The 15,853-nt window shown below is 35.0% G+C and overlaps 2 protein-coding genes across 2 annotated transcripts in view; both read right to left on the bottom strand.

Moving 5' to 3' along the window:
* Window positions 1–2,119, bottom strand: part of LOC105445353 — a 124,405-nt gene extending 122,286 nt beyond the window's left edge. Inside the window, exons 1-5 of the mRNA XM_030985189.1 lie at window positions 2,099–2,119; window positions 1,766–1,871; window positions 1,386–1,505; window positions 1,069–1,152; window positions 516–632 (exon numbers count right to left, since the gene is read on the bottom strand). Of these exons, the coding sequence (XP_030841049.1) occupies window positions 516–632; window positions 1,069–1,152; window positions 1,386–1,505; window positions 1,766–1,871; window positions 2,099–2,119 (448 nt within the window). The remainder of the gene's footprint in view (window positions 1–515; window positions 633–1,068; window positions 1,153–1,385; window positions 1,506–1,765; window positions 1,872–2,098) is intronic.
* Window positions 2,120–2,127: 8 nt separating this feature from the next.
* On the bottom strand, window positions 2,128–13,656 carry LOC115923829 (fibropellin-3-like). Its single transcript, XM_030985188.1, has 11 exons — window positions 13,517–13,656; window positions 11,497–11,610; window positions 10,404–10,517; window positions 8,736–8,849; window positions 7,947–8,060; window positions 7,087–7,203; window positions 4,865–4,978; window positions 2,949–3,032; window positions 2,906–2,918; window positions 2,581–2,700; window positions 2,128–2,327 (listed from the first exon to the last, which is right to left on the bottom strand). Exons 1-11 carry the CDS (start codon window positions 13,524–13,526, stop codon window positions 2,156–2,158), a joined length of 1,086 nt encoding a protein of 361 aa, XP_030841048.1. The 5' UTR covers window positions 13,527–13,656; the 3' UTR covers window positions 2,128–2,155.
* Between the last annotated feature and the right edge of the window lie 2,197 nt (window positions 13,657–15,853).

Raw genomic sequence — 15,853 nt, 5'->3', positions numbered from 1 at the left:
AGGAACCTCGAGTTTTCTTAACTTTGTTCATTCTTACTTGTTATCGGTAACACATATTTTCATGTCAATCAGATGTTAACATCATTTGTGCGAATAACCTCTTCTGTTTTTATATTTTCGAACATTTTCAGTAAAAATTAGCCTAAAAATCAATGTGGGTAATTGAGAATAAATCTGAATTGTGATAAAGACTTCACTTGTTAGCCGATAGTAGCGATGTCATTACTTTGTAGCTTAAATGGCTTTAACTTTGTAAAAGGTTTGTCCGCTTGATGACTAATTCACACCCATTCGCATTTTTATTTGTATTTGAAATCCAACTTGTTGAATGGTTGTAATAAATAAACAGATAACAACGATGAAGAGTAATCTAAGGTGCCTACATCCATAAAAAAAGCGCCTACCGTGATATGAGTTATTATTTTAATCAAGAAATTTCCTTTTATATTTTATCTTAAAAAATGATCAAGGACGACATAGTTCAGAGTACACAAATATCACCATGTAATACATACCATTTCCACAATTGATGCCCTGATATCCTGCTGCACAATTGCATTCATAGGTTCCATTATGGTTGATACAATTCGCTCCATTCATGCAAGGGTTATCTGAGGGGCATTCGTTTACATCTATGAAAAGAAGAATCAACAGTGAAAAAGATTTATTTCATTGCGAAATTACTTTCAGGGTTATCGCTTTAGAAGACAAAGACAAAAAAATATGGTGACAAATATGGCATCATAGAATAACATACGTACCATTTTCACAAATGTTCCCTTTTAAAGGATTTATTTTATTGAGAAATTACTTTCATGTGTCATCGCTATAGAAGACAAAGAAAACAATATGTTGACAAATACGGCATCATATAAATACCATTTTCGCAATTGTTTCCTTGGTATCCTGCTGCACAGGTGCATACATAGGTTCCATTTTGGTTGATACAAGTCAAAGTTGCTGACAGAGGCAATAACGGTTTATCACCACATGGCATACACGGAACCTTTATCCTTGGTAGTACCATAATGTGTCTAGCTTTAAACCCCAAACAAAACTTGACCTAACCTGGTATTGTGCCTGGTGTAATACCTGGTGTGGTTCCCGGAGTTGTTCCAGGTGTTGTGCCAGGGGTTGTTCCCAGTGTTGTTCCTAAGGGGAAATAATGAAATGTTATACACCTATATTCAAGATTTCTGCGCTTAATTTGACATGGTTATCATTTGCTGTTTGGCATTGGAAATGACATATGTCTGGTGTGACAAATGTTTAACGCTGCTGGCGGAGGCAATAACGGTTTATAATCACATAGAATTCAGAGAACACAAATCCTTGGAAGTACCATAGTATGTCTAGCTTTAAAGCCCAAACAAAATTGACCTAACCTGGTGTTGCGCCTGGTCTAGTACCTGGAGTGGTTCCCGAAGTTGTTCCAGGGGTTGTTCCGGGTGTTGTTCCAGGCGTTGTTCCAGGTGTTGTTCCGGGGGTTGTTCCAAGTGTTGTTCCTAAGGAAAAAAAAATAAATGTTACACGTTTAACTAAAGAACTATACACCTTTATTCAAGATATCTGAGCTTAATTTGTTACGGTTATCAGTTGCTGTTTGGCATTGGAAATGACATATATCAAGTGTGACAAATGTTCAAAGCTCCTCACAGAGGCAATAACGGTTTATAACCACATGACATACATGGAACCTTTATCCTTTTAAGTAATAGTACCATAATGTGTCTAGCTTTAAACCCCAAACAAAACTTGAACTAACCTGTTGTTGTGCCTGGTGCAGTACCTGTTGTTGTGCTTGGTGTAGTACCTGGTGTGGTTCCGGTGTTGTTCCAGGGGTTGTTCCGGGTGTTGTTACAGGCGTTGTTCTAGGTGTTGTTCCGGAGGTTGTTCCAAGTGATGTTCCTAAGGGAAACAAATAAATGTTACACGTATTACTAAAGAACTATACACCTTTATTCAAGATTTCTGAGCTTAACTTGACAAAGTTATCAGTTGCTGTTTGGCATTGGAAATGACATTATCGGGTGTGACATATGTTTAACGCTACTGGCGGAGGCAATAACGGTTTATAATCACATGAAATTCAGAAAACACAAATCCTTGGAAGTACCATAGTGTGTCTAGCTTTAAAGCCCAAACAAAATTGACCTTACCTGGTGTTGTGCCTGGTGTAGTACCTGGTGTGGTTCCCGGAGTTGTTCCTGGTGTTGTTCCAGATGATGTAGCTGGCGTTGTTACAGCAGTTGTTCCAGGGGTTGTTCCGGGTGTTGTTCCTGGCGTTGTTCCAGGCGTCGTTCCGGGGGTTGTTCCAAGTGTTGTTCCTAAGAGAAACAAATAAATGTTACACGTATGACTAAAGAACTATACACCTTTATTCAAGATTTATGCGCTTAATTTGACATGGTTATCGGTTGCTATTTGGCATTGGAAATGATATATATCACGTGTGACAAATGTTCCAAGATGCTGACAGAGGCAATAACGAATTATAACCACATGACATACAGAGAACCCTTATCCTTAAAAGTACTATAATGTGTCTAGCTTTAAACCCCAAACAACACTTGACCTAACCTGGTGTTGTGCCTGGTGTAGTACCTGGTGTGGTTCCCGAAGTTGTTCCAGGGGTTGTTCCGGGTGTTGTTCCAGGCGTTGTTCCAGGTGTTGTTCCGGGGGTTGTTCCAAGTGTTGTTCCTAAGGGAAACAAATATGTTACATGCATTACTAAAGAACTATACACCTTTATTCAAGATATTTGCGCTTAATTTGACATGGTTATCAGTTGCTGTTTGGCATTAGAAATGACAAGTGTGACAAATGTTCAAATTTGCTGACAGAGGTAATAACGGTTTATAACCACATGACATACAGGGAACCTTATCCTTGGTAGTAATAGTACCATAATGTGCTAGCTGTAAACCCCAAACAAAACTTGAACTAACCTGGTGTTGTGCCTGGTGTAGTTACTGGTGTGGTTCCCGGAGTTGTTCCAGGTGTTGTGCCAGGGGTTGTTCCCGGTGTTGTTCCTGAGAAGAAATAATTAAATGTTATATACACCTTTTTTTTCTAGATTTCTGCGCTTATTTTTACATGGTTATCAGTTGTTGTTTGGCATTGAAAATGACATATATCAGGTGTGACAAATGTTTAAAGCTGCTGACAGAGGCAATAACAGTTTTTAATATATGTATTAATATGGAACTAAATACCTATATTCAAATGTCTGCGCTTTATTTAATTGATTATCAGTTGCTGTGTGGCATTGGAAATAACATATATTAGGTGTGACAAATACTCAAAGCTGCTTATACAGAGGCAATATTGGCAATTACTGCAGTAACAATTATCTTTGTTCGACCTAAATCTTCTAACTGTATAGTATAGGCCAAATTTCCATGATCCTAACATCATTTTCTACTTGGTTTATCTTCTTCTTATCTCAATTCCAGTCAAACTGTTATTGGAGTTCTGGTCATCAAATTACATTTCGCAATAAACAGTTTCAAAGTATTGTGAAATTAGATTAGGTGTACATAAATAAGATTTAGGGATTATCGAATCGAATTTTTTTTTTAAACATTGGATAACTAGAATTTATTTCAATTCGGTATGATATACAGTGTAAAGGTAACATTTTTGCAATTTGGCATAAAAATAATGATTTTTTTTTAAATGTTATGTTAGCACGAAAATACGAAAAAATTGACATTGCTTAATTTTGCTTCATGTTCATGTGACCTGAAATAAGATGTAAAACAGTAAATTGCAGTTAATTGTAGTCGTATATCATATTCATTCATTTCTCAGCAACTTCTTTTGTTTGCCTTTGTAATATGTGAATGTATGTTTGTATCTGAATAATTTGTCAGATAAATTAAAGATTGAGTTCTGGGAAAGATGAAAAATTATTTGTGGGATTCCTCATGTCAGTTTTGAAATAAATCACAATAGAAATGTGCCCTAAAAAGATCGCTCTTCGAATGTGCTATTTGAAATGCTCTTCAATACTCTATGACAATACACAGCTGATGAGCTTGGACCAAACAGTCATTCTAAATGTGTATGTAGTCACATACACCGATTTCCAAGTGTAGCCAATGTGATTTTATTGAAATGGAGTCAATCTTCTTATCAATTTGATGAACCCAAATCCACTTCCAACACCAATCCATATGAACTACATAATCAACATTTTCCAAATGATTTCAAGACAGTTTCTCTTATAATCTTCTTACATGACCAGAACTCAAGTTTATCTTAAAACACGCAATCTCATTTGTAGTTTGAGCTCTTACGAAATCGTTACTATGCTTCTAAAGTATAAGATATCATGTTAGCACGTCCAGTAATGTACAGATTCAACATATGTATTCATGTTTACATGAACGGCTGGACTTGACAGTGAATTCACATGTAGAATGCATTGGCGCGTTTAGTGTAATGGTGGGGTAGGGGGTTGTCCGGACGCAAAACAAACTAATGCTGTCACTTCCTCCTTTTAAATCTATCGTTATATACGGATCAGATAGCTCGAGCCATCATGAGTAATTTTCCTTCATATGAAATATTGCATGTAAACTTCTCAGAATAACTGCCTGACGTCAATTACCGTCCGGATAACCAACCTATCCGGACATAGGCGGTGATAGGAGGGGGATGAATCCGAACTAAACTAAAGCTGTCAGATTTTGCAAAGAAGATGGCACTAATTGATGTGAATATTGTTTTCATGTACAGGTTAGTCAGCATACAGATTTCATGAGGCTTGTATCCAGAAGAATTATATTTACTTTCTGGATTGATATATCGAGATATTTAACCAACCTGTCCGGACACAGGATCGTGTGGGTAAACATACCTGTATCACATAGATCTCCTCCCCATCCGGGTGGACAGACGCAAGTGAACTCATTAATCCCGTCCTGGCATGTGCCATCGTTAGCACACGTCACTCCTTCGCATTCGTCAATATCTGCCAAAAAAGGGCAAACAAAATGGATAACGATTCCTATGAAAATTAGACAGTGACGAATTTCAGAAAGAGAATAGGCTATTAAAAGAAAAGTTGTTGAAGGTTCAATTTAGGTAATTGAACTGAGACCTCATTCCTCCACACTCATAAATATCTGCAAAAATATTGTGAAAAGAATTTGTATTCAATTGAATTCAATTAAACTCAATGTATTCGTCCATCTTTAAAAAAGTACAAGTATAACATAATATTAACACATTGTATTAACATAATAATATGAACATAAAAATAAAGGGATTCCCTTAGTAAGCAAGTGAGCGAGTTGCTTGTAAACAGGGTCCCGGTATACAATATCCAATTTACAACTTTTGGTTTTATAATTACATTTGAGAAAATTATAAAACAGCAAAATTATATATTTAAATTAAAAAATTGCAAAAGAAGATGATATTTATGGTATAAACAAAAGAATAGGTATCTGATCTAAGTCGAACCGGGTAAACAAAAATCCCTTTCTTTTTTAAAAAGCCAAAAAAAAAAAGGCAGACATTGTGACAGAATTGTCTTTCATGCCAAATAATAATAATAGCCTAATAGTCCACTCCAAATTTTATTAAACCGAAACGGAAATTCTTTTTGCCCAATTGATCGTGAGCCCGGCAGCCACTGAGCAGCGCCAGATCGACGTTGCTCTATCCCTTATTGTTGAACGCCAAACAAGGTAGCAACAACTCCCATCTTTTAACGTCTTTTGGTATGATGCTCAACATGCAATATGTTATTTCGTTCATTGTTTGTTCATTTGGTTATCTCATTGGTTTAAATTGGCGTTATGGCACAAAACGGGTAGAGGGCACCATAAACAAGCTTATACTGACGCCCTACTAAATGTTAATAGAAACCTCACCCCAAGGAATAATTAAGGTATTCTAAAAAATTAGATGTATTCCTGCTCTTTGATATACAATATTCCTTACGACAATGTACAAGAGATATATAAATAAAGATGTTCTTGGCATGATGTGATACCTTTTAGCATAACATGGGTACAGCCATTTTATTGAAAATGTGACGTACCAGATGAAGATGGACATGTATCATGGAAAAAAAATTAAAATCAATAACAAAACCTTTACTTTTCAATGAGGAAGAATTATGGCTGAGAAGATGGAAATTATATTTGGAGAAAAACATATAGCAGGGGAAGAATTGTAACTAATTCATTTAGAAATCCTAAAATGTAGCAGTAGACAAAGCAATTTCACTTATAAGAAACCTTTAACCCAGAATAGCACCACTTATTTATGCAATTTGCGTTCTAGCAGATGTTATATAATAGCAGGTGAATGAAATGCTTCATCACCACACACACCTGAAAAAGGAAGGATCCATAAATTTGAACACATTTACTTGATAAACGACTTCACATATTACGTCACGTTATCAGAAACTGGCGATGCCCACGTCGTGCTGAGAAACTGTACATTGTTCCTGCTGTATGCCTCTCTCAAACACTTTGTAAATTAATGGGCAAGAATATAATAAATACAAATAACAAGTTATTTCTTGGAGTGCGGTTTTGAGGTTGGTAGAAGCTTAAACTACATGTTGAAATTATCTCAACCAATGATGTATTGAGTCTGCTTATCACATTAAGGTTACACCGGAAAATAAAATATAAAAATCGGTAATCTTGAGTACTTGGGTGCGTTTATCGTCATTGGCAGAATGTTTAAAACCATGTAAACCTTATGACACATATCTATAACGACAACTGAAATAATTATGATTAAAAAAACGATTCGAATGTCTTGTCTGCATATGAAATGTGAAGAATCGGGTAATCTCTTCCTATACACCCCTAGTAGCAGTACTATGATATACTGGTGGAGACTCTTGACTGTTACAAGAGAGGTCACGAGTTTGAACAAGCTCGGTACTTTGATTTTTGGAGACTGAAGATATTTGACCCAGATCCCCCTTCTCATTGATCGAGTGAATTGGTGCAATGCTTTGGTAATGAAAACTTTGAGGTCCGAGAGAAGAGCAGGATAAAAATTTTTCCTACCCTGGGTAAATAAAACTGAATTATTGATGATCATTCTTACCATTTTCACAGATGGGCCCTTCATGTCCCGTGAGCCTACAGTCACATGTGAAAGAACCGTCGTTGTTGATACAGAAACCTGAATTCTGGCAAGGAGTTGTTTCACATTCATTGATATCTATTGAAAAAAAATATATATAGATATTTCGTTCAGTTAGGGGGGGTAAGGTTACTTTTTTGTTTACAAACAAAGTTTGAGGGGAGTTTCTTCCAAAACACACACATAAAACAAATTGAGGGGGTTCGACACCCCCCCCCCCCCCACCCCTGCCTACGCTTCTGGGTAAGTGTATAATTGTGATCTCATGCCTTGTTCCTTTGGAGTCCGATTTTCTCGATTACTTGATTACTTTCAGATTGCCTTCGCGTCAGACACGCGCAACTAAGACAATGAAAACAATGGATACGTGCAGGGAAGACGTTTCCCATTACCACAATGTTCCCTCTCTCTCTTTCTTTCCCTCTTCCTTTGTATAATTTTATACATGTATATTTTCATACTTTACCATCTTTCTGTTATGGTATCATCACCTCTGGAATTTATTTCATTTTCTACTTAGCTGTGTGTTCTTCATCGCAACGAAGAGTGCGGATAAAAAGGAAATGATGCAAGAAAAAAAAAGTTGTTTCAAGTCAGAATGAAGTTACAGGAAAAGAAATAAATAATATATTGCAAAAGGAATTAGGTAATCTCTGTAATACGTACCTTACGATTGCCAAGATAAAATGTACACAAGTAAGAGTAAAAATCCAAATAGATTCAAGTGCACTATATACATTGTAATTGTGTTTTTTATAAACCATGATCAGTCAGCCTAACTTTTGTAATATACGTCACTGAAAAAAATTAGAAAGTATTACCAATTTCACAATTCTGGCCTTCCCTTCCTCTAATACACTGGCATGTATATGAGCCTTCCCCGTTCTGACAGGTTCCCTCATTTTCACAAGGATTAGTTGCACATTCGTCCACATCTGTTTATTAAGAGAAAACTTTATCACTTTTTGAAGGAAAGATTGACTCGTATTCAAAAACTTAAGGTTGACTAGATGTACGTTAAACCCGTCTCTGCCAGACTCTTTATTTTGTATAAACCACTGTAACAGTAACTCTGATTAAATTATGAGTATGTATGTATTTGTGAATATGTAATTTTGGTTTGTATCACTGTATCTTTGAATGTAAACGATCTATACCTAATAAATCCTCTGATGAGGCAAATAAAAGAAAACACAAAAAACTCTGAATTAATTATTTCAAAGCTTATTTTCATTTTCAAAATTCCTGGCCTCAAACGCAATGCAGTCATTATACAAATTGATATGGTTAATTTTGTAGAATAAGGTGATTGAAACTTGATCATACATACATTAGTGGATTCAAATTAATCGACTTGCATTTTTATTTTGTAGTACAATGTGTAGTCTAGATCAATCTGGATTTATAAACAAAACAAAAAGCAAAAAAATTCGTCACTAAAATGTAACACAAAAATGCTATGGCTTACAAAATCCTTACAGATTTTTTTTTTTTTGCTTACACATTCAATGTTCAGAAAATTAGGTAAATTTGTCTACATGCCCGAGGTGATATAAATACATAACAATATCACCCAACTCTCTAGATCATTAGTAGAAAGAAACACTCACCGATGTCGCACAAAAAACCTTCGTAACCCGGCGCACAGTTGCATGAGAAGGAGCCCTCATTATTGGCACATGTTCCTTGGTTACCACAGGGGTCGTTCAGGCATTCGTCCGTATCTACCAAAAGTAATTAGAAAATTACTTTCTCTTTGATTTCTGGCTTTAAAAACTGTTCATTTTTTTCTCGAAATCTGCGAAGAATTTACTATATCAAATTAGGATCTTTGCTTACAAGTCTACAATTTAGGTTGCCGTCAACATCAGCAAAATATATAAATGTTTAAGCTATATCATATGCAAAGGTATTCTCTCTGTGGTATATTTATTCCCAAAATATTGCTATGAAATAGTGGGTTTGAAAATAATTATCTGACATTTTTTTTGTAAACATTTGATATCTAGTAAGAATATATTTCAATTCGGTTTGATATACAGTGTTAAGGTAACATTTTTGCAATTTGGCATAAAAATAATATATATATATTTTTTTAATGTTATGTTAGCAGGAAAATACGAACAAAATTGACATTGCTTATTTTTGCTTCATGTGACCTGAAATAAGATGTAAAACAGTAAATTGCAGTTAATTGTAGTCGTATATCATATTCATTCATTTCTCAGCAACTTCTTTTGTGTGCCTATGTAACATGTGAATGTATGTTTGTATCTGAATAATTTGTCAGATAAATTAAAGGTTGAGTTCTGGGAAAGGTGAAAAATCATTTTTGGGATTCCTCATTCTTTAAATGTCAGTTTTGAAACAAATCACAATAGAAATGTGCCCTCAAAAAGACCGCTCTTCGAATGTGCTATTTGAAATGCTCTTCAATACTCTATGACAATACATAGCTGATGCGCTTGGACCAAACAGTCATTCTAAATGTGTATGTAGTTACATACACCGATTTCCAAGTGTAGTCCATGTGATTTTAGTGAAATGGAGTCAATTTTCTTATCAATTTGATGAACCCAAATCCACTTTTTCCAAATGATATCAAGACAGTTTCCCTTATAATCTTCTTGCATGACCAGAACTCAAGTTTATCTTAAAAAACTCAATCTCATTTGTAGTTTGAGCTCTTACGAAATCGCTAATATGCTTATACAGTAAAAGACATCATGTTATTAAACACGTCCACTAATATACAGATTCAACATATGTATTCATGTTATATGAATGACTTGACTTAAAAGTGAGTTCACATGCACGTTTAGTGTAATGGTGGGGTAGGGGGTTGTCCGGACGCAAAACAAACTAATGCTGTTACTTTCTCTTTTAAAATTTATCGTTATATACGGATCAGATAGCTCGAGCCATCATGAGTAATTTTCCTTCATAATATTGTCCTACATAAGTTTTAAGAGATTTATGAAATATTGCATGTAAACTTCTCAGAATAACTGCCTGACGTCAATTACCGTCCGGATAACCAACCTATCCGGACATAGGCGGTAATATAGGAGGGGGATGAATCCGAACTAACTTAAAGCTGTTAGATTTTGCAAAGAGGATGGCACTAATTGATGTGAATATTTATTTTCATGTATAAGTTAGTCAGCATACAGATTTCTTAAATCTTGTATCCAGAAGAATTATATTTACTTTCTGGAATGATCTAATGAGATATTAAACCAACCTGTCCGGACACAGGATCGTGTGGGTTTACATACCTGTATCACACAGATCTCCTCCCCATCCAGGTGGACAGACGCAAGTGAAATCATTAATCCCGTCCAGGCATGTGCCATCGTTAGCACACGTCACTCCTTCGCATTCATCAATATCTGCAAAAATAGGGGCAAACAAAATGGATAACGACTCCTATGAAAATTAGGCAGTGACGAATTTCAGAAAGAGAATAGGCTATTAAAAGAAAAGTTGTTGAAGGTTCAATTTAGGTAATTGAACTGAGACCCCATTCCTCCACACTCATAAATATCTGCAAAAATATTGTGAAAAAAAATTTGTATTCAATTAAATTCAATTAAATTCAATGAATTTGTCCATCTTTAAAAAAGTACATGTATAACATAATATTAACACATTGTATTAACATAATAATATGAAAATACAAATAGAGGGATTCCCTTAGTAAGCAAGTTGCTTGTAAGCAGGGTCCCGTTATACAATATCAAATTTACACCTTTTTTTTATAATTACATTTGAGAAAATTATAAAACAGCAAAATTATATACTTAAATTAAATAATTGCAAAAGAAGATGATATTTCCCTTGGGTACTAGGAATTAATGGCATAAAAAAAAAAAATAGATATCTGATCTAAGTCGAACCGGGTAAACAAAAATCCCTTCCTTTTTTAAAAGCCAAAATAAGGCCTACATTGTGCGGAATTGTATTTCATGCCAAATGCTCAACATGCTATGTTATTTCGTTCATAGTTTGTTCATTTGGTTATCTCATTGGTTTAAATTCGCGTTATGGCACAAAACGGTTATAGGGCACCTTAAACAAGCTTATACTGACACCCTCTGGTAGCACTTCAAGCTCCAGAAGCATGGATAATGCTTTATCCCAAATCATAAACAGTACTGTATGTATATATATATATATATATATATATATATATATATATATATAATGTCTTGCCAAACGACGTTAGTGCCTGACCGGGATTCGAACCTTCAATCATTGGATTGAGAGTGAAGTGAATGAACTTCTATACCACGACACCTTAACCTCCACGTAATATGATTAAATGAGTAAAGAGTTAATCTCTTGCCATATTTGCCAGGCATCACTTACTTCTTAAACATGATCTGCCCGTGAATCCGGCGGTACAGGAGCACGTGAAGTCTGAAAAGTCTTCGGCATCGATGCACATAGCTCCGTTCTGACATGGCTCGTTCTCACAGAAGCCTGTGTGATTCAAATATAATGATGATGATGATGATGATGATGATGATGATGATTAGGATAATAATAATATTAATGGCAAAAATAATAATTTAAAAAATAACAATAATGATAATATTAATATAATGATATGATTCAAATGATTCAAATGATTTTATTTCGCATGCAAAACATAATACAATGAATAATTATATTACAAAAATATGCAATGAAACGAAAAATATAAAAGAAAAAGCCCGAGAAAAGTGGAACTATCTGGAAGCAGAGCTTGTTGAAGTGTTAGTTCCTCAGATGCTGTTTTACAATATAACGTGAACAAAGTATGCTTAGAAAATCAATAAGTAGACAAAATATGTAGCTAAGAAATTATAGATTTTATGGGGAAAAAATTAAAGAGAGGAAAAAATAGTAGAAAGCAAAAAGAAAGATATTACAAAAAGGGAAAATGAATGATTGCAAAAGCTCTAGAAGAAGGAGGTTGGATCAGTAGAAAGAGGGAGAACGAGACTGAGCCGAGAGTCAAACAAACCGAGATATATAGGACTAATAATAAGTTTGTTTATCCAGAGAAGCCCCACACCCAAAAAGAATTTTTTTTTTTTTTTTTTTTTAGAAATCCCTGTTATCCAGGCTCTTCATACTTAACTGTATAAAACATAAATTTTTCTGTTTCGGAATTTAAAAAAGTGTGAATCGAAGTGGCTATTTTCTTTCGATCTTGTACCTCTTGGGATTTTGTTGTCATGTTTGCATGTTGTATTTTTTGTTGAAATTTGAATATCACTGTGATGTAGCCTTGCTCTCTGTTCTCTATCCCAAGTTTCCAGGCGGCGGATCCACGGGCCGATTCTACCAGCCCGCCCCCCCCCTACTCAAACGGTAAAAAAATAGGATAAAAATGTAAATTATACTCTTTTTTTTACTGAGTCGGGGCAAAATTTATCCTCAAAAACTGGACAAAAAAAAAATGTGCTCTTACCCACCCACCCCTCCCCCCCCCCCCCCCCCCCGCTTATTCACCGGCCGGTTGAGTCGGCGCAAAATATTTTCTCAAGATTTGGTCGTTTAAAAAAAAGTAGAAAGTTATGAACTATGTAATGACATGATAAGCTATGGAAAACTGTGAACATTACAAGACAAATTGCCAACGTGATGGCATCATTCCCTTTCAACCCACCAATTATTTTTCCTACATTGATAATACGAATTCTCTTTTTGACCAAGAATATGATTTCCCCGCAACATGAAAAAGTTAAGTTTGTAATGATATTTTTGTTTTGCATATAGACATTAAAGGTAAAGACCAGTTATGGTCATGCGATTGCATTGTGAAAGAAACGTTGTGGAATCGATCAGAAAAGGTTGATCATCTAGCATCTAGCATCTGCAAGGTTCTGGAATCATCAAAATGATAAGAAATTTGGCCCTTTCTTTGTAAAGTTACAAGCACTATACACAGAAAGATGTTTATGGGACTACCCTATATCTCTCACAGACCATGAGAGAAACAAATTTACCAAATATATGAATTAGTAGGCGGTTTCCCGGCAATTTTTTTATCATCATGTATTAGTCAAAACATATTCTTTCACATGATTGGTAATGAGAGCTTCCATTTCATTTCTTGAAATTGGGGCGTTTCCAATACTGGTCTTTACCTTTAATACGGAGTAATACTGTTAAAATCATGAACATTTCGATATATATTTTTTAATATGATAAAAGAGTGATTATGAGAAATTAATTTTTTTTGTGTAATGATATATTTTTAAAATCATGAATACAAATGTTGTGAAGATGTAAATGGAAAACATATTGCTTTACTATGACTTAGTTTAGTTCAATCATATTCTTGGAAGAAAAAAATAGAATTTGTATTGTAATTTGACAAACATTGTAAAAGTCTAACCTGAAGTCATTGTTACCGGTCCAACATCGTTTGAAATCGTACTCAAGGCTTCTAGAACACTGTTCAGAACATCGTCGAATATATCCAGCAGTTGTTCAGGTTCTCCAGAAAAGACAATGTAAATAATTATGAAGTCAACGTGCCAGCTGCCTTCCCTTTAAAAGGATAGAATAAAAAAGAGGGAAAAAAGAAGAAATGTTGTCAAAACCTTGATTAGACATTGATCTTTATGTCCCTCAACGACTAAAACTATTCTTTTAGCTAACTCTGCCCTATATATTGTGTAAAAGTTATGAATGAGATATTATTATACATTATGCAATTTGCTCTATTTTGATCGAGAGTGACCATGGCAGTGCAGAGTAACATGTTTTCCGTACCTGTTTGCAATAGATATGGTGTTGCACAAATGACAATTGTAATTTATATCTACATTTGCAATACTCTGGCCATCTCTCGACATGACACACAGATTATTTCGCGGAGTAATGTATTTAAATTGTGTACACACGATGAGCTATATACATTCAACTTTTATACATTCTTGCATTTCAGTAGTCAGAATGCATATTTGATACTTTTCGTTTTTTTATGTGGGGAAATGTGCAGAAATGTTTTGCTTGCTAGTAACATCTCCCCTTCCAATGTGTACAATTAGGTCAAATGCTCTGTTATATATCTTTGTATTCTAACTCTTATTGCAATAATATTATACAACAAGTGAATGTAATAGCTCGTCGCTAGGTAGACGTGTATAAATTTGAATAGATTTTGAATTACACAACAGTTCTACAAAACGTCTTCATATTTTTGATGACTGTCGGAGCTTGCTCGTCTCAGCATCAACGAACGTATGCCATATCATGAGGTTTCTTAATAAAATAAACTGCTCAACGATGGACAAATATGGCTGTCACTATTAGTAATGATAGCGACAAAATATCTATCTTTAACAAAGGCAAAGGGTACGAGAGCTCACAATGAGCAATTTGCATTGCAACGGATGAATGATGAAATCATATTAGCCTTTCATTAGCCACCAATACCGATTGGCACGACCACTTTAGGCTTGCCTAGTCTGTCGATCAGCACAAAAAATAGGCCCCAAGTAACAATAGGATTGCATCGTGCTATACAAAAGATTTGCATCCTATAAAGGCTTGTTCAGATATTGCGCAGTAAAGAGCGATTTCTTTTTTTATTTGGTGTAACTGAATGGCAATCGCGCGCAACAAAGGACTCTGGACACTACTGCACATGTCTGTATATATCATCTTTTTCCTGAACATTATGAAATAAATCAGATTCCTTTGGCTGAAGTATTCCGTGAGAAATACAATGTGGTATATAAATAACATGTGTGTGGTAGGTAAGAGGGTGCCGTCTGTTAATTCGTTCCCATCACCTTACCGAATCTCGAGGATCTGAGCACCGGCATAGGTAGGATCATTTGCGTACTGGGCATCAATCTGTTTAAGGAGAATATCAAATAATGTAGTATTATTTACGGGTTTTAGATATTTCTTTTGAGATGTAGCATTAGGGTGAAATATTTATGAGTAGTTTTGGATTCAATTTAATGCAAAAGTATTTATGAATTAATGACAAGAACATAACTCCATCCAAAAAAATAAATAAATAACATTGGCGCCAGGTGAACATTATGTATGCGGTTCTAGAAATATAAAATACAACTTAGGTAATCCCGATATCTTCTCCCATGAATTAATGTACCTTTCATTTGCCACCAGTGTCGATTGACATGTATAGGATATGGGTGGACATTTAACAGCTAAATTATTCACACCCTTACCAAGATTTTTAATCATTCATATGTGAAAATTGATTTATCCTGATTTATGTTTTTGAGAATGTGACAAATCAAAGCGTACATCTAAGATTATTCACCAAAGGCCATAATTCAATTAGTCCACCTTTCATTCTTAAGTTACAAAAACACATACACATCGAATTACTTGGAGTATGACAAATGCAGTTGGTAACTTATGTATATGTATGTAACACTCACACGCACACGCAGACACATACGCGCACACACACAATGCGTATATACCTAAATGAAATTGATTCCTTTACATGTGACAGACAACGATAACATAAAGAAAAAATAGGACATGAGACAAGGTTGAACACTTGCATCAAGTAAATGAGAATGGGTATAACCAAGACAGACACGATATGTGTAAGACGAGATAATATATATACAAGCATTATAAAAGCATAGTATAGGTTTTCCCGCCCAACTTCGTAAACTTAGCATCCGAATTAACGTTACGTTCATTCAAGTTCGTGCGAAATTGAATGACTATGTAGATC

This window comes from Strongylocentrotus purpuratus, unplaced genomic scaffold (genome assembly GCF_000002235.5).
Source record: "Strongylocentrotus purpuratus isolate Spur 01 unplaced genomic scaffold, Spur_5.0 spur5_scaffold_14, whole genome shotgun sequence".
Taxonomy (NCBI): domain Eukaryota; kingdom Metazoa; phylum Echinodermata; class Echinoidea; order Camarodonta; family Strongylocentrotidae; genus Strongylocentrotus; species Strongylocentrotus purpuratus.
This window is presented reverse-complemented; position numbering and strand designations above follow the sequence as displayed.

Coding starts and splice junctions, on each gene's coding strand:
- LOC115923829 (XM_030985188.1), bottom strand. Junction 10,518..11,496: donor GGGCAGATCATGTTTAAGAA/GTAAGTGATGCC, acceptor CTATTTTTGCAG/ATATTGATGAATGCGAAGGA. Junction 3,033..4,864: donor AGGAGATCTATGTGATACAG/GTATGTTTACCC, acceptor ATTTCTTCTCAG/GAACAACACCGGGAACAACC.